Source organism: Osmerus eperlanus, chromosome 11 (assembly GCF_963692335.1).
Source record: "Osmerus eperlanus chromosome 11, fOsmEpe2.1, whole genome shotgun sequence".
Lineage (NCBI taxonomy): Eukaryota > Metazoa > Chordata > Actinopteri > Osmeriformes > Osmeridae > Osmerus > Osmerus eperlanus.
The window spans coordinates 14,980,282-15,001,240 of NC_085028.1; the positions used below are offsets into that span (position 1 = coordinate 14,980,282).

Below are 20,959 nucleotides of genomic sequence, written 5' to 3' on the forward strand. Positions count from 1 at the left end.
AGCACACCATACAGTAAATTCTGATTCTCTTAGTGAACAGAGGGTCCTGGTATGGGGCCCTACCTTATCTGGCACTTCTTACAAGCCAACGAGAGGAGACCAGCTCCTGTTCAAATGTGGCTCTACATGTCCACTTAATTTGAGAAGATAGAGAGGCCACACAAACCAGTCTAGAGACTGCAGTCTACTAGCATAAGCCCTAGGTTCATATCATCTGGTATGTCTTCTATCTTGTTCTCATACGAGATTTGTCTTCTAACACCTACCATGGAGATGCTTCTCCGTCCCATTGATGTTTATTTTTTCTTTTAAACAACAAAACTAAATTCAGTTGCGCACACTCATACGTGGAAAGATGCGGACCAAGTGTTTGGCATGTGTGGAGCAGGCCTGGTGCTGCTGCTTGGAGGAGTGACGGAAGGACAGTCTTCTGAAGGTGTGCCTGAGCCCGGCAGCACCCTATCCGTGATCTGTGCCGGTTCCTGTCCCTTCCCCTCAGTCTATCTCTCTGCACTGATCTTATAGCGCAGGACAAAGTAAGCGATGAGTCGGAGAGACACGAAGAAGATGCCGAGAACTATGAAGTCCAGATACAGTTTGGCATCTTCCACATCCAGTTCTCTTAGGATGGCTTCTGACTTTTGGAAGTGGCAGGTTTCGTCTTTGTCGCAGTGGAGGTCCTCTCGGTCCAACCCGTAGATGGAGAGGATGACGCCCTCGAAACCGTACCTGCAGAATTCAATCGTTCTGAATTTGGGCACTTTCTGGCGCAGTGGAGTATTGTAGGTTTTAGATGGTTTCTGATATTGGATGTCATGTACTTACCTGACATATGATATGTACGACATCCACTGAAGGTATTTGGGAATGGTGTCGAAACTGACAAAGAAGCCGGAGAAGAGTAGGACAGGAATAGCAGTCACAGGACCCACAAACGTGGCAACCTAGGAAAGACAGACCAGCACAAAAACCAACCATCGGTGAAAAATACATCACTACAAATAGATCAAGAATACAGATCTAGATTAGAATCGGTTGCCCAAGTCCTGTTCTGACCTGCAGAGAGGTGGATGCTGCTCCAATCAGCAGACCCAGAGACTGGGCCACCAGGGAGGTTAGCACCCCTAGGGCCAGGAAGAGGATGAAGCGAACTGCATCTGAGGGCTGTGAGGTCATCCAGTAGACGATGCTGCAGTAGGCCACTGGGAACACAATCTGGGAAGCCAAACCTCACAATTACAGCTAAACACAAAAGATAAACAAGCCAGCCATACTGATATACCAACTAAACAGGTTACACTTGGAACGCGAAACTCACAAGAGCTCTAAAAATGATGACTAAAATAAGCAATTAATGATTCTTTACACTAAATTGATCATGAGTAAATAAGCATACAGAGCATTGTGACATGAGTTAAGCCTTGTTATGTCATGCTATTGTGGGATTGGTCTAAATCTGACAGAATGGCTTTTAGAGCATAATGTTCAAGCTCCTTGAGCAGATGTAACATGTTAATTGTTCTCAATACCTGAGCTCTGTTCTGTAAATGGCTGAGCAAATTGTGCCTTCAGTTAGACTCACATAACAGGTTCACATAGCATTTGCTTGTTTTAAATGCTACACCAAATTGAAATCGTCCACCTTCAAATGGATTCCCACTGTGCACATATGAAGAGTTTTACCTGAAAGGGCACATCAGCCATGGTCTTGGCCAGATAGTACGCCTTCAGACTGTACCAGTAGTTCAGATGTTCTCTAAGGAACACACCCATCTCCAGAGGGACTGCATTAGAGAACATCAGGACACAGGGTTGGCTTAATCTCATTAAGGTAATAGGCTATCTGTACAGAATGGAGTGTTTAGCTAAGTCTAATAGAGCAATAGAACTGGGCCAGGAATACTCACATGTCAGCACAGTGGGCATGAGAGCGGCAAACATGAGGAAGAGCATGGAGAAGAAGAGGAATCCTGAGTTACTGAGAACCTTTTTAGCCTCGTTGCCAATGCCCAGGTAGAGAAGTCCTATCAGGATTCCAATACCGATGTGCGACATGATACGCAAGTGAGTCAGCACCTATAGGAAGAATGAAAGACTTGTCAGACAGTCCTCTTGGGTAGAGAGAAAGAGAGGAGTCAAGTCGAGTGGAAAAGCAATGAACTCGAATATATTACAAAAATATTTGGAAATACAGTGTCCATATACAAATACAATATTTTTTTTTTATGTTACTCATTTTGTTTACATAGTATTTACAAACCAACTGTTTTATTATCTAACATTCCCATGGCATTCTTTTATATCCCGTGTTTTTGAATCCTACTCAAGTGTTGACATCATCCTGTCTGACAAGCATTATGTAACAGTTGTCTGTCTTTGGGGAATGCTTTTGACAACACGTACAACTGCAACTGCAGGTCAAAACAAACGCCGCTAGGTGGCAGTCTATCTTACAGAATCCCTCAGGATGCTGAGGAAGGTCCTTTTGAAGAGGATGCAGAACTGAGTCATGCAGCTGGCAGAGAAGCTGTGGCAGCCCTCTGTAGATGTGGAGTCCTAAAAGAGAGAGGGAGAGAGGGAGAGGGAGAGAGAGAGGGAGAGAGAGGGGGAGGGGGAGAGAGGGGGAGGGGGAGAGAGGAGGGGGGCAGAGAGAGAGGGAGAGAGAGGGGGAGGGGGAGAGAGAGGGGAGGAGGGAGAGAGGAGGGGGGGGAGGGGGAGGGGGAGAGGGAGAGGGAGGGGAGGGGGGGAGAGGGGGAGTGAACGATAGCTTTTATATATCTATTTTATATTTTACAGTGTCTTTAGTATTAGTTAGACTTTTGTACATTCTCCTTTTTTTTATTTAAGATCTGTATATATTGTATGCACCTTCCTGCCACAGTAAATTCCTTGTTTGTGTGAACAAACTCTGATTCTCATCAGAAACAGAAAGTGAACAAGCTAGACACTCGGGAGGATGTAAGAGGGATCTTCGTCTACGCTCAAACCTTTAATGCCCTCTCATATCACACATCCATCTACAAACATGTTAGAATATTCCATGTCACATGACAAGGGCTAGTTAGGTTCACCTGGATGATCTGATTGAGATTTTTGTTTCACACCCTTAAAATGAGGCTGAAATCTTGCTTTACCTCCTCTGCAGGTTTGTGCCACAGGAAGGGGTTGTGTGTTCCATCCCCGTTGAGTTCTGTATTGTAGTCCTTCTCACACTTCCTGTCCTGCAGGGATTTCACCAGACGGGCTGTCTGGTCCCCGTACTCCCCAGACGCAACCTCCATCACTGAAGAGGACAAAGCAAGCGAGAGCAGTGAAAAGACACAGAACTGTGAAATACGAGTCATTGCGTACAACAGCAGGTCGAAACAAGAGATGTAGCTCACCAAAGTCTGCTGGGTTATGATAAGTGGGACAGTTGAGGCCAAGTTCTCTGAGGTAAGGAACTAGGTTGGACACTTTCCCTCTGTAGATGCACTGACCATGGCTCAGAACATACAGCTGGGGACATCAAAAAGAGTGGTAGTAAAGTGAGTAATAGACAGTTCAGTGGTTCTTTTTCAGTGTCGTCATTCATATCCATTGCCATGTAAAAACTGCAGAAATCGATCTTACTATCAGAAAGCAAATTCCTTGTCTGTGCAAACTTTCATGGCGATTAAAACCCATTCTGATTCTGCGAAAGTTACAATTAGCACGTGATTCTTTTGCTATTCGTGTATCACAGTCCGGTGTTTGAAGCCTGTTGTTTCTCTGTTACCTTATCAAAGAGTTCAAAGAGCTTGGCGCTGGGCTGGTGGATGGTGCAGATGATGGTGCGTCCTCCCAGTGCCAGAGCCTTGAGCAGGGACACCACCTGGAAGCAGGAGGAGCTGTCCAGCCCGCTACATGACACGGGTGGAGGTGGGCAACAGGGGTTACTGACTCATAAAACTCACATGGTTTCTCACTAGCAGTATGAGTATATTTCCACAACGTCCAATCTTTTAACGTTTAGAGTAACGAGCAGAATATTAGAAATGTCTCGGGTGTATTTTCACAATTGTTGTTTTGAAGGGACTCTTACAAACTGTAATGGATGTATTTCATTGCCTGACTGTGTGATTATGACAATGTGAGACTTGAAACCTCTTTGCTTTGTTTGCCACCAAGGGCAGTTAAGTAGTCCGGGGTGACAGAGGATAATGAAGGAGATGTGTCCGTCTTAAAAGCCTTCAGAGGATTGGGAAGGAGTAAATCTCCTTATGAGACTTTGCCCTCAAGAACAATAGCTGCAGTACTTATCTATTATGGGCACATTTTCATATCAACATCCCTACACCTCATCGTACAGCTTAAAAAAAAAGTGGTTTTCCTTCATAAAAGAGAAATGCTGTATTTGTATTTTTCACATAATAGACACTCTGTGCCTGTAATAATATTTCAAAACGTAAGGCTGTGCCATCTTTATATTTGCCTTGGCTCATAGTGCAAACCAAGAACATTTCTGAGTAAGCCCAGGAGAAATGTCATCACCACAGATGGCACACATGCACTCATGGGGCCACATGGTCATCAGCTGACTTCCTCATGAGGCCCTAAGGGCTTCCTATTGGTCCCCTGGTACATCTCAAACCTCTCTAGCTAGACCTGAACTGGGACATTTCAGAATTCAATTGCATGTCTTCTTCCAAGTGTACACAGCATCAGTCTGTTGGCTCCAATAGATCTAATTATGTCCAGGCGGCGTGCTTGGAGGATGCAGCGGGCTATAATCCTGTGTTATATCAGGACCGTGCCTGCTCCTGGGACACGCATGTCAGAGCTGTGAGAAAACGAACCTGGTGGGCTCGTCAAAGAACATGACAGGGGGGTTGTTGACGAGCTCCAGGGCGATGGCTAGTCTTTTCCTCTGGCCTCCAGAGAGGTGGGATGTACGTGTTTTTGCACACTCCAGTAGGCCCAGGGCAGTCAGGATCTCTCGCACCTTAAAACACAAGAGGGTTTCAAAGACCTAACCTGGTCCAAGCCACATTCAGCAGCTTCCATCACACACCCATCAACACAGTAAGCCGTATTGGCCTAAACACATTGCTGGCTATACGAAAGGTGACCATGCAGTGCTGAAAAAGGATCTGGTCCTAATTCCCAGAGATAGGCCAGAGAGCACACAGCAGATTAAGAGGAAGACTGCTCCCATGCAACTCTCTTACCATCTCTCTCCTGCCCTCCTCCTTTTCCTGCAGCTTGAGATTAGCTGACACCTGTGAGACAGAGAATCAAATATAGTTCATGCTACATAAGCATTTCAGCATTTCTTTTCTACTAGTTTTTGCTTTGGATAAGTGTCAGCTAAATTATTAAGATGTAGAACAAAATAATAATGTTATGTACTTGTGCAGGAAAGCACAGGGTAGAATTCTGGCCCACATTATGACCCTAATAGAGAGAAACAAAAAGCGAGCAGGTTCCTGTCCTTACCATCATGGCCTCGTTTACTGTCAGGTGAGGGAGAAGCATGTCGTCCTGCATGATGTAGCAGGACACCTTCCGGAAAGAGCGCAAGTCCCTTGGCTGGTTGTTAATCCGTATCTCACCTTTCATACCAGTCTCCCTACAGACAGAAAGAGAACCTACTGGTTTCTGTCAGCACAAACTGCCTTGGACCTACCAAACTGCCTTGGAACCTACTATTTCTAAAGGTGCCTGTTTAAGTTTCAGTTGTTTGATACACATGTTAAACTAGGTTCCACATATATTTCAACTTGAGATTCACGTGTGGTGGGAAGGACTGGTCTATCAGTGATGTGGGAAACTCTAGGGTGTTGGCAACACCTGTATCCGGCCAGTATGTTCATCAGTGTAGACTTCCCGGCTCCTGAGGGACCCATGATGGCCACCAGGCCTCCGCTGGTAAACTTCCCAGAAATCCCCTTCAACAGTGTCTTGTAACCTGAGAACCGGCACAAAAGAATCAGCCCCATGTAAGACCGTTGATCACAATGGGATTTTAATTCATTCGGCTTCGGCGAGGACCTGTTTAAAGATGTCCCAGGGCTATGCATTCCCTCTCTTCAATAAAGCCATCTTTGTCTTGTGGGTTAAAGGGGCATTTGTTTTTTGTTTGCTAAGTGAATGGAACAATCCACTTGGGTGTCTATTACAGTCTAATCTCTGTAACCTCACCTCACATTCCCTCAAACATGCTTGTTTCAGAAGGGTTCCCACCAGAACACACCCATGGCGTGACACAGCCCACTCTCTTTTGGTTCCCTTCACTTTTCGGTTTATTTGTGAAGTTCTGCAACTCATTCCGACTGTACGACACACAAAACAGCTGAACATTCCGTACCTCACACAGGTGAAGTAATGGACTTAAGTGGCCATCTTTTACAATGCTGTGTGAACATGGCGATGTAAAGCACAAGAGGGTTCATCGTAATGGCCCACAGTAACCTGTTATTTATCTAATGGACATAGCTAAATGCTAATCCAGTTGATTGCAGTGGCTGCCAGTTTAATTGGATTTTATGTTATAATCCTACAGAGTGATACACAAATACCTCCGACCTTCTCTGTCCTCACTCCACAGAGAACCAAACCTCTACACTTTGCAGAAGTCATGCAGTGGTGTGCGCACAGGGCTGGATGGGTTAGATGTAAATTTCAGGCTGATTTGTCTCTGTGGTTTTCAATACTCAAACAAGCTGCAGATAAACATGCAAGTCCCAAGTAGACGAAATGGCACAGCTGTACGACACATGAACCGTCTCTGAACTAATGTTTTGTCTGTACCTGTACTGTATAGAGCATTATTTTTACATTTTGTCTATTTCCCAGTGTATTTTATAGATGGTCAGCTTAGAGTTTCACCATATTCATTTACAGTCCAACAGGCTTGGTGTATTCAAAAGAATTAGGAAATAAAATGTTTATTGTCCTTTTCGTAAAATAAACAGAGGATAGAAATATATAATTACCCAACAAGCCCAAATCTGTGCTTTGTAAGAGGATACCTACTTATTATCTACTTAGAAGAGGTTTACCCATTTGGGTCACACATCCTTGAGGTGGAAATAGATTGGATGTCTATTAAACAGATATTATACAAGAAGTCTCACAAAAGATTATATTTTCACAAAGCACACAGTGAACATGTACTATATAGACAAAAGTATGAGCATTCAGATGTAGAGTCCCAAATACAGAAAATGCCATTTTGGTCCATTTGCCTAGATACAAGACTGGGATGGAAAATGGGGGGGTTTTCCTCGCCGTTCAGATTAAAGGCCACAGACAAACAAGACCGCTCAGCAGAATCCGACCAGACTGGCCAACATGTAATGCCACGTAAATCCATAAAAGCACACCAATAAGTAAAAGTAGTTCATTTTGATGACGCAAGCACACCACTGTAACTGCACATCAGCATGCAAGTGTTCCTAAGAAAGTGTGCTCTGTCTACAGCAAAGTAACTTCTATATGACTTCTATATTGAGGCTGCATACTATACAAGCTTAATAACCAACATTACACTTTCGTCACTGTTTAATTTCAATTTGAGGGCAGCATTATAAGCACTCTGAAATTAAGCATGTCTTATTAAAATGTGACTGTCAGGCTGCTCTACGTCTGTGAGTTCAGCTGTAATCTGACAGCAAAAATACATCAAAACACTGAAGCTTCAATTATCCTGTTTTAGTAGACTTCTACAGCTAGATCTCATTACTAGAATATGCCAAATCTTATTACTAGAAGAGCATTAAATTAACCCGGAACACAAACAGTGTGTGCGTGCGTGCATTTATATGCCTGCAAATTAAGTGCAAGTGCCCTCCATTTTCCTCCATGGGTGCTAGATGACTGTCTCCCCAGAAGCCTGCTCGGATGCGTTCAGGACAGGGGGGCCCGGGGTCATTCAGCAGCAGACGGGGACTCTCTCAGACAGCCACTGTGACAGAATGGCATTCGGCTCTCGGGAGAGAAGCATGGCTTGTAAAATGAGTCATCCAAAAAGCACCCAGATCAAGGTGCAGCATCTGTTTGGCCTGTCTACTTCATAGAGCACGACTGAAGCTCCAAGCTACATGTCTGTTTTCTCTCTCTATCCAGGTGCTTTTCATACGGTGTTCTTTTAAACACAATGCCAGATTTAGACACCTCCTTAACCAAGGGATCCAAGGGAGTAGGACATTGGCGGGGGACAAACATTTTTGGGAAACCCTTTAGATCTAGGTGCTTCTGATGAGCATTAACAAACTCACGAGCCAGAATCAGCAACTACACAGCCATGATGTGACTGAACACAGTAGCAGACATAGCTGCTGGCATTACATTGTGGATTTTTCTTTCAGTGCTGAAAAAAACCCAAATGGTGCCAAATTTGACATTACAAGAGGCTAAGCTGTGCAAATACAATTAAGTGGAAGACCCTAACACAAAGGCTATTCTGAGCCACAGCAGAGAACATAAGCTGAGGGTGTTGTGACATCACGAAAGGCTGGGTCCTGGAGGGGTGCTACATTCCCCGGAGGTGGCTGCAGGCCTGAGCAGCTGTGGCTCCCTCTGCTGGGGGAGTCGGGACCTCCATCCCTCCCTAAAAACGGGGCATTCCCACACACCTGAAACTGATCAGACCCTGATGACCTAAAGGGTTGGGTTAAAGAGGGAGAGCCACAGTTAGGTGGGCAGAGTGGGGTTTGGTGAAGAGAAGGAGTCCTGCGCCTAGAAGAGGTGCCGTTTTTTGGAATCCTATGTAAGATTTTGAAGTTTTTTTGTTAATCCTGAGGATCTTCAATAAACCCTTGTTTTGTTCGACCCCGGTGTCCTCGCACTATTTTGAGCTGTCCCGCTGAGGGCTGTGTAGCCTCTCGTGGCGTCACAGTGTCCTAAATTGAGGGATATTAATCCTGAGTCAGGCTCATTTTGAAAAAAGAGGCATGCGCACACATGCACTTCAGTGCATTACCAAACCCATGTAGTCATGCACACACACACATTACCCATCTATTGCTATCTGTTTAGCTGTCAACATAGTAAACCATTGCTTCATATTCATTTATATAATCACAACATAAACACACGCCAAATGGAAATAGAATAAAGCAGAAGACCGCCACAAAATGTACGAGAGGACATACTTGTATGTCATTTGAGATTTACATTTAGTCATTTAGCAGACGCTCTTATCCAGAGCAACTTACAGTAAGTACAGGGACATTCCCCCCGAGGCAAGTGTGGAGGGTGAAGTGCCTTGCCCAGGGACACAACGTCATTGCATGGTTTTCTGTTAACAAATCCACCTTTTACTCATTTTTAGACTCTGATCTATGAGAGATGAAAGGCGAGTCAAACCTAGCACCCTCTGTTTATTTTTATCTCCTGCTCGCTAAGTCTGAGGCATCATGCTGCGTGCTTGTCAGCCCCGCCCCCATCGCCGAGGTTACTGCAGTTTGTTGACCGTTAGTAACCTCCTGAGAGCAGCTCAGGCAGCGCTGCTCCTGCCACCTGAAGTCTACCTTCTCCAAGCTCTTCTCAGTTTCCTCTCCGTGTAGATTACCTAGATTTTCTGGACAGCTTCACAGCCCAGGTTCCATTGCAGTCATCAATCATACCTGGCTGCGAAGGTGCCCTAGTTAAAGCTGCTTGACGAGAGGCAACAATCAACACTATAATGTCTGATGTCCACAGTCTGCAATATTTCCAGTGATGTCAGACTTCAAAATGTGAATTATTAAATAAATGATGACTAACATTAATGAGAAGTTTAATTTCCTCGCTTTATCATACCAAGAAGCAATATGTCTCTGAATGTCAAAATATTTTTTTACGTTTTTAAATATTACTGTCTCCATGGAATTATATTTAACAGCACTGAGATGTCACAGAAGTTAAGATATACAGTATATGCATCAAGACACACAGAAAGAAGGAACACAGAAAGTAAAAGTGGGTCTGCTTTCCCTGCCCTATCAGCTTCAATGTTTATACATATTTAATGAAATCAGCTCTCAGAATGAGAGTAACTCTTCCAATGTCAAACACTTCAGTGTGAGAGACATGATAACAGATGATCAAAACGTATCCGGCCTGCTTCAAAGCCACAATAAACTAGTGAGGTCTCTCTTTAAGAATCATCAATGGCAGACATCAGAGCATGCACTGCTCATTCCAACCATAAAAGGGAAGCTACAACTTACTACCTAATATCCACTCCCTCACCTTCTTATATCTTCGTGTGGAAACATTTGATCAGTACATGTTATCAATGTTACTAATTCGTTGTTTTTTTGGGGGGGGGGGAGCATCAACTTAACTGGTAAGTGGAGGTGAACATAAACAGAAGCAAATTGTCCATCTGTTAAGTTCAGCAAACTGTCAGGTTTTTTTCCATCCCAAGACAGCAGTGCTTCGTTACATGGGACGGCACATGTGAGGCAACACACAAAATACAAGTGATGTGAGCAGGTAAAATAACACAAAGATGCAGACATGCAAGATGTTTCCAGATGGGGTGAGATAATGAGCAGAACAATACTCTGGGATGTCGGGTCTCAAGTCAAGACATGTCAACGTAACAAGCCAGCTGTATGATTACGTCAGCACAGAAAACTACCAATTAGCCTACACCTCATTAATAAACACCTTGGTTGTGAGGCGATCTTGACACTTCTGAAGACAGCGTGAAGCGGTGATTGGAGTCGGTGAATACCGATGGTTATTCTGTATTTCAGGCTGGAATTACAGTTTGTAACTTAGACTGAGCGCAAGACCACTCCCAGCCTTATCAAGTCCCAGTTGAACAAATCAAATGAATTGCCTAGCTAAAGAATTCACTCGTACAATAGGCCACAGAATAGATCACACTGTTGGCTTCAGGTTTGGCAAATGTAAGTAGGCCCATGTTAGAGATGAGCTCCCTGTCCAAACGGTAACACTGCAAGATTGTTAGGTACCCACCTTTCTTTCTCCACCATGGCCCCTCGGGAACTGAATAAGATACGTCTTTGAATTCAATGTTGACAGCTGGTCTCCGAGGTAAATAAGAAAAACGCTGGGCCTCAGTCAGATTGTTCTCCACTTTCTTTAGGTGCCCTTGCAACAAAGGAATCTGTTGACTGCCCATGTGGTTGTTGACCACCTCATCGATGGAAACACACACAGTCCTGGGGTCTAGCATCAGATCCGGGGGACCATTGGCATTCTGATTGAAGAATGAACAAGGTGAGAACATTTGCCAGAGACAGGTTAAAACAAAATGTTCATGCTGTACATTGAGAGAATAAAAATATTACAGTCACTGTATTAACAAAATATAATGACACGCTGGGAACTCACTGTGATAACTAAAGATTGCCCTACTGTAGCCTACTGTACACCACGTAATCGGTTTCCTTATATATAGAGTACCGAGGTTACTATCAGACAAAGCTTAATCTGAACTCAGAAAACAAACGTGCAATACTAGCAGAGAAGCACATCCCTTCAAAAATGTACGATGGCATGTTGAATAAGCATTGATTAAAACCGATCTATCCTAGTTTCTGTCTGTATGATCGAAATACAAGTTGGCTATTTTTAGATGTAGGTTAATACTTAAAACGAACAAACCGAAAAAATGTGACCCAATGACCCAATATCAATTAAGCTAATTATACAGTCAAATTGAATAATTTCATATCGACAAACGCTGACGCATTTATGAAAAAACGACAGTCCTCTAAATTACAGCATGAAAGGTTATTACAGTTCATCTCTGCGTCTTGATACAGGTGGGCTTTGGTAGACTATCGCACATTGATTGCCAAAGCACTTGTGTATAAAGTATGCACAGACAAAGGCTGCACTGTTTAATTATAAATAGTGATAGCGCATAGAGATTACAACTATTAGTTTAATCTCCACTTCTATAAAGTAAATTAAGTAAATACTTACCATTATGATGGAGTTGGTGACAATTGTATTATTAACTGAGAAGGCTGCCATGAGACAAGCCATCCCAAACAATTCGTTACAGTGAATGGAATCTCAAATAGCCTAGACTATTTTCTTTATAAAAACACGCGCATCTGTTTTCTTTACTGAGCGATGTGCGCTAGCTGCTTGTAGTGTCCACTTCAGTGCGCTCGGTGAACCTGCTCCAAATGCTGCCTCTGTATTCGCGCTGTTATTGTTTACGAGCGGATAACCTGCTCAGGGTGTTCACAAACTGACGTCATGACACAGTTTGGACAAGGCAACAACCTTTAATAGGCTACTAATTAGATACCTGTAAAATGTAACAGAAATAAATACATATTCACGTAGGCTGAACAATTTTTCTTTAAGTCCAAGTATAAAAACGCTGTGCAAATCTAAATCACTGTTCAAGTAGAACCAAGATCCTACATTCTGCTTAGGCCTATGCCTGCTGTAGTTTGCCTGATTTGCCTTACATAATTTGAATAAACTGATTGAATGACTGAGTGACTTTTTTAACGTTACTCGATTAATGCCACGGCCACTACTCGATTAATGCCACGGCCACCAAAGAAGGGGGGACTAAAACTCGACGTGGGTTTGGGTCCGTTTTTGTATCATCGATGCACAATGGTGCAGCTTGCGACCTCCTGTGGATGTTTTAGCAAACAGCCTTCTCTTCTCGTCATGCTCAAGTCCCTCGTGATTTTACCGCAACCCCCCAAAAGCAAAACCATTCACAATTCACATTTTTTTCTATAAAATGTTATTGTCCACGGTTTCTTACATACACAAAATTCGATAGCAAGACTTCCTAACTAAAGCAAACTAGCTACATGCTCCAGAGCTATGGCAGGTACAGAGGAAAAACTGGCAAAAGATAGTATGTGGACTCCTTCACTTCCCATTTTATTCCACAGTGGCGTTTTTGGAGCAGTTATATGCCCGCAGCCAAATATCAGTCACAGGGCCTTGCACGAGCTGCTGGGGTGGCTTCTGAATATTAAAATACTGCTGACAGAGCTGTTTACATATCCATTAGTTCAGTTTATCCTCGATATTGGTATAGACTCTCAAACAGCTGAAACTAATATCAGAGAGTATGATTAAATACTGTTTAATGCGAGGGGGATATAGGTTTGTTTTTAAATGTAGATGGGACCGGGGTTTTTTTTATAACCGAGGACACAGCTGTTAAGTTTTCTTTTTTTAAAGTTGGGGGGACAGATACACAAACAGTAAGCACATGTAAAAACGGATTATACTTTTATTTTAAATTTGTATGAATAACAGACATTTAGCTAAATCCGGTCTGTAACAGGTCTATAACAATAATACTAAAGATTAAAAAAACGTGTCCTGGTGCTGTATGCTCAAACATCTACCCTTAAAATAAATATAGCCTTACCAAGAATGTATGTTCAATACTGAATGCGATAGAACATTGAGGGACATTAATGTGCACTCCTGAATGAAGTTTGCTGATCTATTAAAACTCTCAAATAAACTAGATCTACATAAAAAAGAACAATTTGCCTTAAAATAAATATTTTAAGTGAACATAAAATCCCTTTCTTAAACCATGGTTATTGTTCCCTCAACAGCCTAACGAAACAAATGATACAATCCATAGAACATAATCATATTTTAAATAGGTAATTACATTGTATAAGGCTTTTGAGATACATTTTCTTAAATTAAAAGAAAATCCAGTTATTTATTCCACATTTATAAGGCCTTGTGTCCATCAGCAGAAAATGTTAGGATGAAATATCAGGACAATCCACATTTACTTTCCTTGGTTAAGCTATTTAATACCAAAGAGCTTCCATGTTTACAACCCAAAGCACATCTCTCCTCTACCATCATTCTTAGGACTTTAGAATGACATGAGAGCTTCAAAAAATCATTGTAGATATAAAAAAATACATTTATCGAATTGCAACACGAATGGACAACACAAATGCAGTTGTGCAGACTTTAAAAAGAAACAATGGTTGACCCCCCCCCCCCCCCCCCCGTTGCTAGACAACAAAGAGGCTGATATCAGATCTAATTACTTTATTTTCTTATCTATAGCCAATGTGTCATGAAGCTTAGAGGCAGACTTTTCAAACTGATCCATGACAAGTACTCCATTCTCATCAAAAAAAGCCCCAACAGACTTTGTGATCTCCGTTTCCCGTGTGCGCCTGGTCTTTCCATCTGTAAAAGACACCCTTAGCGTGTACTGGTCATCAAACCTACAGGGAAAACAAAACAACACATTCGGTAAATAATAACAAACTAATGTAAATAATGTTATTTAATGCCATTTTTAAACATGCACACCTTTTCAGGCTGGAGGACAGCTGCCAGGTATGGTCTGGATCCATGCCAGCAGGGTCTTTCTCAACTGCAACCAGGAAGATGTTCTTCTCTTGGTATGAGGTGTAAAGAGTTAGAATTCCCATCATGATGAAATATGTGAAGAAAATGTCAGTCAAGGAAAGTAACTGGGGAGTAACTCACTATAAACATTAAATAGCAGCTTTAAGCTATTTACTGGTGAGTCCATGTGTGCCATATGTTTAAAATAACAGAACCAATATAATTTTTTACTCAAATTTCCACCTCTAGATTAGAAAAAGCATGCACCTCCTCAGATATGCTACAACACTGTGGTGGACTAACAGCTGTTCAGAGATACCAGACCATGCTGATATGATTTTATATAGTAGGACAACATAATTAATTCGGCGGTTTAACCATGCAAGGATATGATATGACACAGCATGCCAGAACTGGCTTAGATTCTGGGAACGGATGAAGATAGTCCCAAATCAGAGCCACAATTGCAAAGAGGCAGGAAACGGTGCAAATGGATAGACGTCCATCTACAAGGTTGAAGTTCTCAAGGTATCCATACTTTTCCAAGAGGACCTAATAATAGATCAAAAATCGTCATCAGTAAACGGTCTTGCCTAAATTTCCCATGCCATGGAGCATAGAATGTGATAGAAAAAATGTACAACACAAACCTTCTTAGCCGCGTCATCGAGAGAATTTTTCACAGCTGCACCATCCCATTTGTCAATCTTCACAGGTTTTTCATCGATCCTCCACTGTGAATATTAATATGTCACCACACGTCAAATAGCAGCCAATGCAGTGCTTTCAATAGAATGAAACTAGAAATGCTTCAACTAAGTACGCGTCTGTGACTCAATGTGCTAGCTAGCTATTAGCATTCGTCTAGCTAGCATCAGTACTGTAACGGATCTTAAGCCTGTCAGATGTTTCGTTTCTGTCGTGTGCTAAGCAAATTGGATGGTACAATATTAGATATCTAGAAACAGACAGTTGCTTTGACATCAAAACAAGTCTCAAAACATGTCAGAACAAGCCACCACAGAAGCTAGCTCTATCTAGTCAGCAATTTCTACGTAACTAGCTTGCTACCATACCCAACATCGTGTACAGTACATTAGCACAAAGTTACTGGGTTGCTAGCTAGCATCTAGTCTAGCAGCTAGCTCTAGCTATCTAGCATAGGGACTTATAGCTACTTGGCTATGTCATGCACGCAGACGGCAACGTTTAAACTCTAAGATGCTATTTATGTATGTGGCTTTGATGCAGTTATCTCCTATTTCCGTTATTTGCGAACACTGAATTTAATCAAAACATAGATAATTCTCACTTTTTCCAATAGTCCATTCTTTCCATTTCTGGCTGCCATCTTCTCTTCCTGTACGTTTGTTGTGTGACCTGGGACAATGTGATAGGCTAACATGCTGTTTTCAGTGGCCAACCAACTCAAACTGAACCTACCAACGAAGACGGAACTGCACCGTTATGCAAATCTCCACTCTCAATTCATCGTCCTTCATAACCTCATTCTCAACATCATTATTCTAACAAATAATTTGTATATCGGAGTATCATAAAGTGAATCACTATTTTAACAAAACACTTTAATGTAATTATTGTGTGCATATCAATATTGTCATGTATGTACCCAAATAAAATGATTGTAAGAATACCATATGAACATTGCAAAATCACAATTCTCAAATAAATTGATTTAGCCCTTTCAAATACTGTTGCAACAATGTTTTGTTCTTGATTAATGAATGCACAGTGAGTAGAACATGTTTGAAAAAATATTTAGTAAAAATCTTCCATCAGTATATATAAAAGTGTGCTATTTAATACAATAGACTATGTTTTGGAAAATAATTGTGCATTTAAACATGTCAGAACTATGAATGTAACTACGTGTGTTATCTTTAACAAACAAAACATCCTTTCAAACTAATAATTATAGCACAAGAAGTCAATGGCAAATCATTTGATAAAAAGTAACCACACTCAGCCATGTGTATTATATAGGAGGTAGGACAATGACCATAACTCACCAGCAGCAGATAATAATTTTTAACAGAAAAATAACTGAACATAATTTAAAACTGGAACATTTTCCTTGACTAAATATTATGTGTAATGTTTCAATTAACATTGCATAAGTTGCATTTATTCTGTTCATACCCATGATTTATATGTTGTTATGATCAGTGACCTATGCACTATTGTAAAGCTCTCTCGTGGAAGTCGCTTTGGATAAAAGCATCTGCTAAATGCATAAATGTAATGTAATGATTTAACTCATTACATTATTACCAAAACCAATCAAGATTGACTAGGTGATTACGTTTCTGTTCTTATATGTGTTAAAATCAAGAAAATCCCCCTTTATTCATTTGAACATAGCTTTACAGAGTAAATATTTTGGGTCTCTGAGATTCTGAGACATTTTATCATCACCGCTGAGGTTGTAAAGGCTAAATAGGTGTGTTTACAAATGTTATTCAATGTAGTCTGTCAGCTTTAAAGTACAACTACTATAATTCTAGTATAGTAATCTAGAAGGATACTAGATTATCCCATAGCACATCATTTTTTGTATGGAATTGCAAAAATAGGGGGGATTTTAGGGGAATCAATAGAGAAAATCCACAAATTGTAACTTCCTGGAAATAACAGTTCAGTGTACAGGTGTACACAATTGACATACAGTTGTATGAATTGCAACAATAATCTAGTTCTCTAATGTATTCCAAAAAGCACAAATGTAATTAATGATTGGATGTTAAGAGCTCATTTTTTTTATGATTCTCCTCGATCTGCGTGGATTATACTTGATTTTGTCTTGGCGGAACCAAGACCGAAGGAAGTATTTGTCAGGACTTTTTTTGTTCTTGTTGAGTCTCTGCTGGTCTCTGTCAAATTGTTTTTGAAGTTTCAGTGCCAGCCGCCTGTCCTCAGCCTCTTGCTTTACCCGTTGAAAACTAAAATCACTTTGCCCTTTCTCCATTTCGAGACTATCTCGGCACTGAGTTTTGAATCTCTTGATTTGCAACTCAGTCTCTTCCAAGTGTTTAGTCTTTTGGCTCCTCTTCCTACTCCTTCTTGAGGTAGTTTGGTTTTGGGCACAGTTCATTTTTTCAATCTCTTTTCTCTGATCCACTGATGTATTTAATTTTAGCTTGCAATGTGGATCCCCAGTTACCCTGTCCAGTGGGGCAAAAGGGTGCTTTTTACGGACTGGAGAGGGCCCACAAGATGATTCGGGTGCTAACTTTTTACGACTAAACCCGCATTCTCTTGCAGGTCCTTCACCAGTATGTAGAAGTGATGGTAAATTAAACCTTATGGCTTGTCTTTGATTGAGGGTTGTATCTCCAACTGGCTGATCAAATATCAATCTCCTTTTATTTAACAAACACACTTTTTCGTTCTCTTCATTACAAGTGTTGGTCCTTATTCTGCACACACCTAAGTCCTCTTTAACTTTAGTGGAAGCACAGGTAAATGGCTTTATTTCTCGTTCATCTGTGGGACTTTGTTTAATTATGATTTCTTCATTAAAGGGGCTGGTCAGAGTACCCTTGGAGGTCATTTCAATACACTGACGGTCCACTTCAATCTGTTTCCACTTCTGGAGGATGAAAGTGCTGGCTTCATAGCTGGTGAGCCTTTGAAAACTATGGGTCAAGTTCCTGGGTGTGGACTTCACTATTGTGGGCTCAATCACTCGTCCATCTGGCAGACGTTTGGGTGGCGTGCAGGGAGAGCAGACAATTGGCTTGAAGTGATTGAGCTCTTCGGAGATGCTGTCATTGCTCTCAGGGCTGATAGACCTCTCCTGTTTGGACTGGGGGCCTATTAGAAGAGCTGATGTTGCCGTAACACTTCGCCAACTATACCTCTTCTCCGGTACAATTATGGGTGCCGAGAATGAGCGGCTGTTTTCTGAAGACAGCAGGATACCTGCGTTGTAGCTGTGAGCAATACTGACCTGAGAAAAAAAGAGCAAACAATATGATAACTTGCAGACACTTACACATAAAAATTACGAATGTCCTTAAATAGCACATAATACCTTATCCAGTAAGGAATGATTAACGGTCTTGACCTTTCCTCTCCCTTCCACTGAAGCTGTACAACTCTGACTCCTCTGCACAAAATGTTTTGGTAACCAACTGAGTAAAATAGTTCAGAGATTAATTTCACTCAGAGTGCAAATTACATACATTTGTATCAATTGCTAGTTTGAAATACATAGAAAACAATGACAATGACTTACTCTTTTGCACAGGCTGGGGAGAGTTTTGTTCTTTTAACAAAAGCAGACACATTCCGGGTTCTCTTCCCGATTGGCTCCTCATTCTCTGAGTCGGACAACACCCCACTCAACTGTAAACAAAGGAAATAAATTCAAAAACCTGTCACCGTACAATTTTTACATATTATTCACACTAGCTTATTTGTGGTTAAACACTTACAGGGTCTTCTAATTGTTTGATTGTCCCACACTCTTCTCTTCTGGATAGGATTTTCCTCCCCATGTCTTTTTTATCTTCGTTCATTGTTACCTGAAACAGTTGCAGCATTAAGATTTACTTGATGCTTGATACTGATTTACTATCAGACTGATTTGGTAACAATTATTCCACAAACACATAACTGTGTCAAAAAGTCCTAATACTATCAACGTACAAGTTCAAATAGTATTAATACTATTATCATAATTACAAAACACACCAAAAAAATTTGACCTACCTTCTGCTTATCATGCTCTGGACGGAAATCTCCAGACCTTGGTATCTGACCAGGAGGGCAGAACATTTCTGATAAAAGAGAATCACAATGATATCAGTAAGCTAAGATATTGACTAGGGGTGATAGTCTTTTTTTAGGTACAAAGGTTGGGGTTCAACCTTTTTTCCTACACAGGGAATGAGGGCGCACACTGTTTTTTTTTACACTCAAATGTTGAGTTTGACAGCCGCACAGGTCATGGCAAATGAACCACTATTAGCTCCGCCCACAAGAAAAATCTACAAGTCTGGACAAGTCTTGATCAAAGTCATTTGTGATTTACCAATTACTAGAATTATTAGATTTCATGGCTTGAAGCATATGAGCACAATTGGAACAGTTTTTTCCTCCTGAAAAAACGAACTAAGTAAAGCTTGATGCCTGCGAATACGATATGTTGAGGCGGGTTAGTCAAATAGTACATCTTCCCGACACACAACATTTTGCAATTGCACTTTAAATTCGGAGCATTCCATTTCCGATTAAAAAAAATTGTCAGCAAACCTTCTCTGTGAGTCTCACACGCTCTCTGTTCCATTCTGCTTTTGCATCGCTCTGGATAACTCCTTCTGACTATATCCCAGAGTTCGGTGTTTACCAGGTTTTTCTCGCGGGACTGTTTACGGGCCCAGCTGGATACTCGCAGTCGGCAGAGGGGACAGCACAAACTGGTCAATTCCACCGTCCGCTTGAAACAGTGTAGGCACACAGAATGACTACATGGCATAGTAACTGGCTCAAACAAAATCTCTGAACAGATAGGACATCTTGCCTCCTCGAGCGTCAGAAGCTGTGAAGGTGTATGACTTTTTCTCACGTCAGCAGATCTGGTGTGGCTATCTTTTCCAATACTACCAGTGCATTTCGCGGACCCTGTTGTCGCCATCTTCATTGGTCTATCGCAGCTTCTACTTTGAAAACAGTCCCCGCCTAACTCAACGGCAGCTATCGATATTGCACACTCGACTTATGTGGTCTATTAATAGGGTCTATTCGACCTGCGCTGGGAGAAAAAGCTTCCTTGATGTAAATTCAAGTCAGACAAAAGGGAAGTAATTTTCAAAACGTGAATTATACTAAAATATATCTGTACAAAACAAAAACTGTACGTGGATGTCGTAAAAATACCATGCGCACTTTCAAAATCTCACCCCACAATGCAAAGGTCACAAGGCGGTACAAGCCTGCCTAACAAGCCCTTTGACACTCCCATATGCGCAGGCCAGGCAAACTGAATCGAGAGTAACCCCTGGTGTACATGCCACCGTGAAACGCACGGCGTACCTATATGAAAGTAATAAAAATGCACTTTGCATTTTTATTACTTTCATATAGGTAATGACATGTAATTTAATGAATTGTTCGGGAACACTTGTGAAAATTCTGAACGAGATAGGGAAAAAGATGCTGTGTGAGAGGATATTCATGTTAAAATAACACTCACGGAAACATTTGTACACCCTTACTTTATTGTGGAGCATGTAGCCTACTATACATGGATCCCATACGGAGCACATTGCTGCAGTGGCATATCAAAGGAAACAGATAATGTCCGGGTTTCCCAGATTCGTTAAGAAGCTCCTAAGAAGTTCTTAGCGCTTCTTAGCAGCGTTCTAAGAGCGTTCGAAGCTCTTAGCGTTAAGAGCTTCTTAACGAATCTGGGAAACCCGGCCAATAGCATTCTTGTCACACATTAAGTCACTTCAGTCAGATTTTTTGGACGTGTTGAAGGTGACCTGCGTTTAGGAGGGTAGGCTTAATGTCTCAAATTATGTGGGCAACACAGCACCTGTAAGAGAGACATGGATGGCTTAGATAATGTTCCAAAAAGTAATTATGCAAAGTACACTTAATTTCACAGTGTTTGTATTTTCAGATAATT

General features: G+C 41.6%; 3 protein-coding genes across 3 annotated transcripts; all 3 read right to left on the minus strand.

Annotated features, from left to right (window-relative positions):
• Positions 1–295: 295 nt before the first annotated feature.
• abcg1 (ATP-binding cassette, sub-family G (WHITE), member 1) lies at positions 296–12,143 on the minus strand. Its single transcript, XM_062473530.1, has 15 exons — positions 11,911–12,143; positions 10,936–11,179; positions 5,812–5,929; positions 5,458–5,590; positions 5,190–5,240; positions 4,818–4,963; positions 3,758–3,881; positions 3,384–3,498; positions 3,135–3,283; positions 2,455–2,556; positions 1,908–2,076; positions 1,684–1,784; positions 1,057–1,215; positions 826–944; positions 296–729 (listed from the first exon to the last, which is right to left on the minus strand). The coding sequence occupies exons 1-15, from the start codon at positions 11,971–11,973 to the stop codon at positions 501–503; spliced, it is 2,022 nt and encodes a 673-aa protein (XP_062329514.1). The 5' UTR covers positions 11,974–12,143; the 3' UTR covers positions 296–500.
• A 1,837-nt stretch (positions 12,144–13,980) lies between these two features.
• spcs2 (signal peptidase complex subunit 2) lies at positions 13,981–15,776 on the minus strand. Its single transcript, XM_062472662.1, has 5 exons — positions 15,617–15,776; positions 14,955–15,038; positions 14,692–14,856; positions 14,266–14,396; positions 13,981–14,177 (listed from the first exon to the last, which is right to left on the minus strand). The coding sequence occupies exons 1-5, from the start codon at positions 15,707–15,709 to the stop codon at positions 13,991–13,993; spliced, it is 660 nt and encodes a 219-aa protein (XP_062328646.1). The 5' UTR covers positions 15,710–15,776; the 3' UTR covers positions 13,981–13,990.
• Positions 15,777–16,330: 554 nt separating this feature from the next.
• Positions 16,331–20,176, minus strand: rnf169 (ring finger protein 169). Its single transcript, XM_062472661.1, has 6 exons — positions 19,582–20,176; positions 19,039–19,106; positions 18,762–18,851; positions 18,563–18,672; positions 18,359–18,458; positions 16,331–18,274 (listed from the first exon to the last, which is right to left on the minus strand). The coding sequence occupies exons 1-6, from the start codon at positions 19,967–19,969 to the stop codon at positions 17,066–17,068; spliced, it is 1,965 nt and encodes a 654-aa protein (XP_062328645.1). The 5' UTR covers positions 19,970–20,176; the 3' UTR covers positions 16,331–17,065.
• Between the last annotated feature and the right edge of the window lie 783 nt (positions 20,177–20,959).

Excerpts from the sequence above, each read along its gene's own strand:
- spcs2 (XM_062472662.1), bottom strand. The coding sequence starts at position 15,709 with ATGTTAGCCTATCACATTGTCCCAGGTCACACAACAAACGTACAGGAA. Across the intron at positions 14,857-14,954 it reads TCGATGACGCGGCTAAGAAG|GTCCTCTTGGAAAAGTATGG; the intron begins GTTTGTGTTGTA and ends ATCTATTATTAG. Across the intron at positions 14,397-14,691 it reads CATGCTGTGTCATATCATAT|TTCATCATGATGGGAATTCT; the intron begins CCTTGCATGGTT and ends TTCTTCACATAT.
- rnf169 (XM_062472661.1), bottom strand. The coding sequence starts at position 19,969 with ATGAAGATGGCGACAACAGGGTCCGCGAAATGCACTGGTAGTATTGGA. Across the intron at positions 18,852-19,038 it reads CAGAGCATGATAAGCAGAAG|GTAACAATGAACGAAGATAA; the intron begins GTAGGTCAAATT and ends CAACTGTTTCAG. Across the intron at positions 18,673-18,761 it reads TCAAACAATTAGAAGACCCT|TTGAGTGGGGTGTTGTCCGA; the intron begins GTAAGTGTTTAA and ends CTTTGTTTACAG.
- abcg1 (XM_062473530.1), bottom strand. The coding sequence starts at position 11,973 with ATGGCTTGTCTCATGGCAGCCTTCTCAGTTAATAATACAATTGTCACC. Across the intron at positions 5,930-10,935 it reads GCCATGGTGGAGAAAGAAAG|GTTACAAGACACTGTTGAAG; the intron begins GTGGGTACCTAA and ends GCCGGTTCTCAG. Across the intron at positions 1,785-1,907 it reads CATGCCCACTGTGCTGACAT|TCCCTCTGGAGATGGGTGTG; the intron begins GTGAGTATTCCT and ends TCTCTAATGCAG.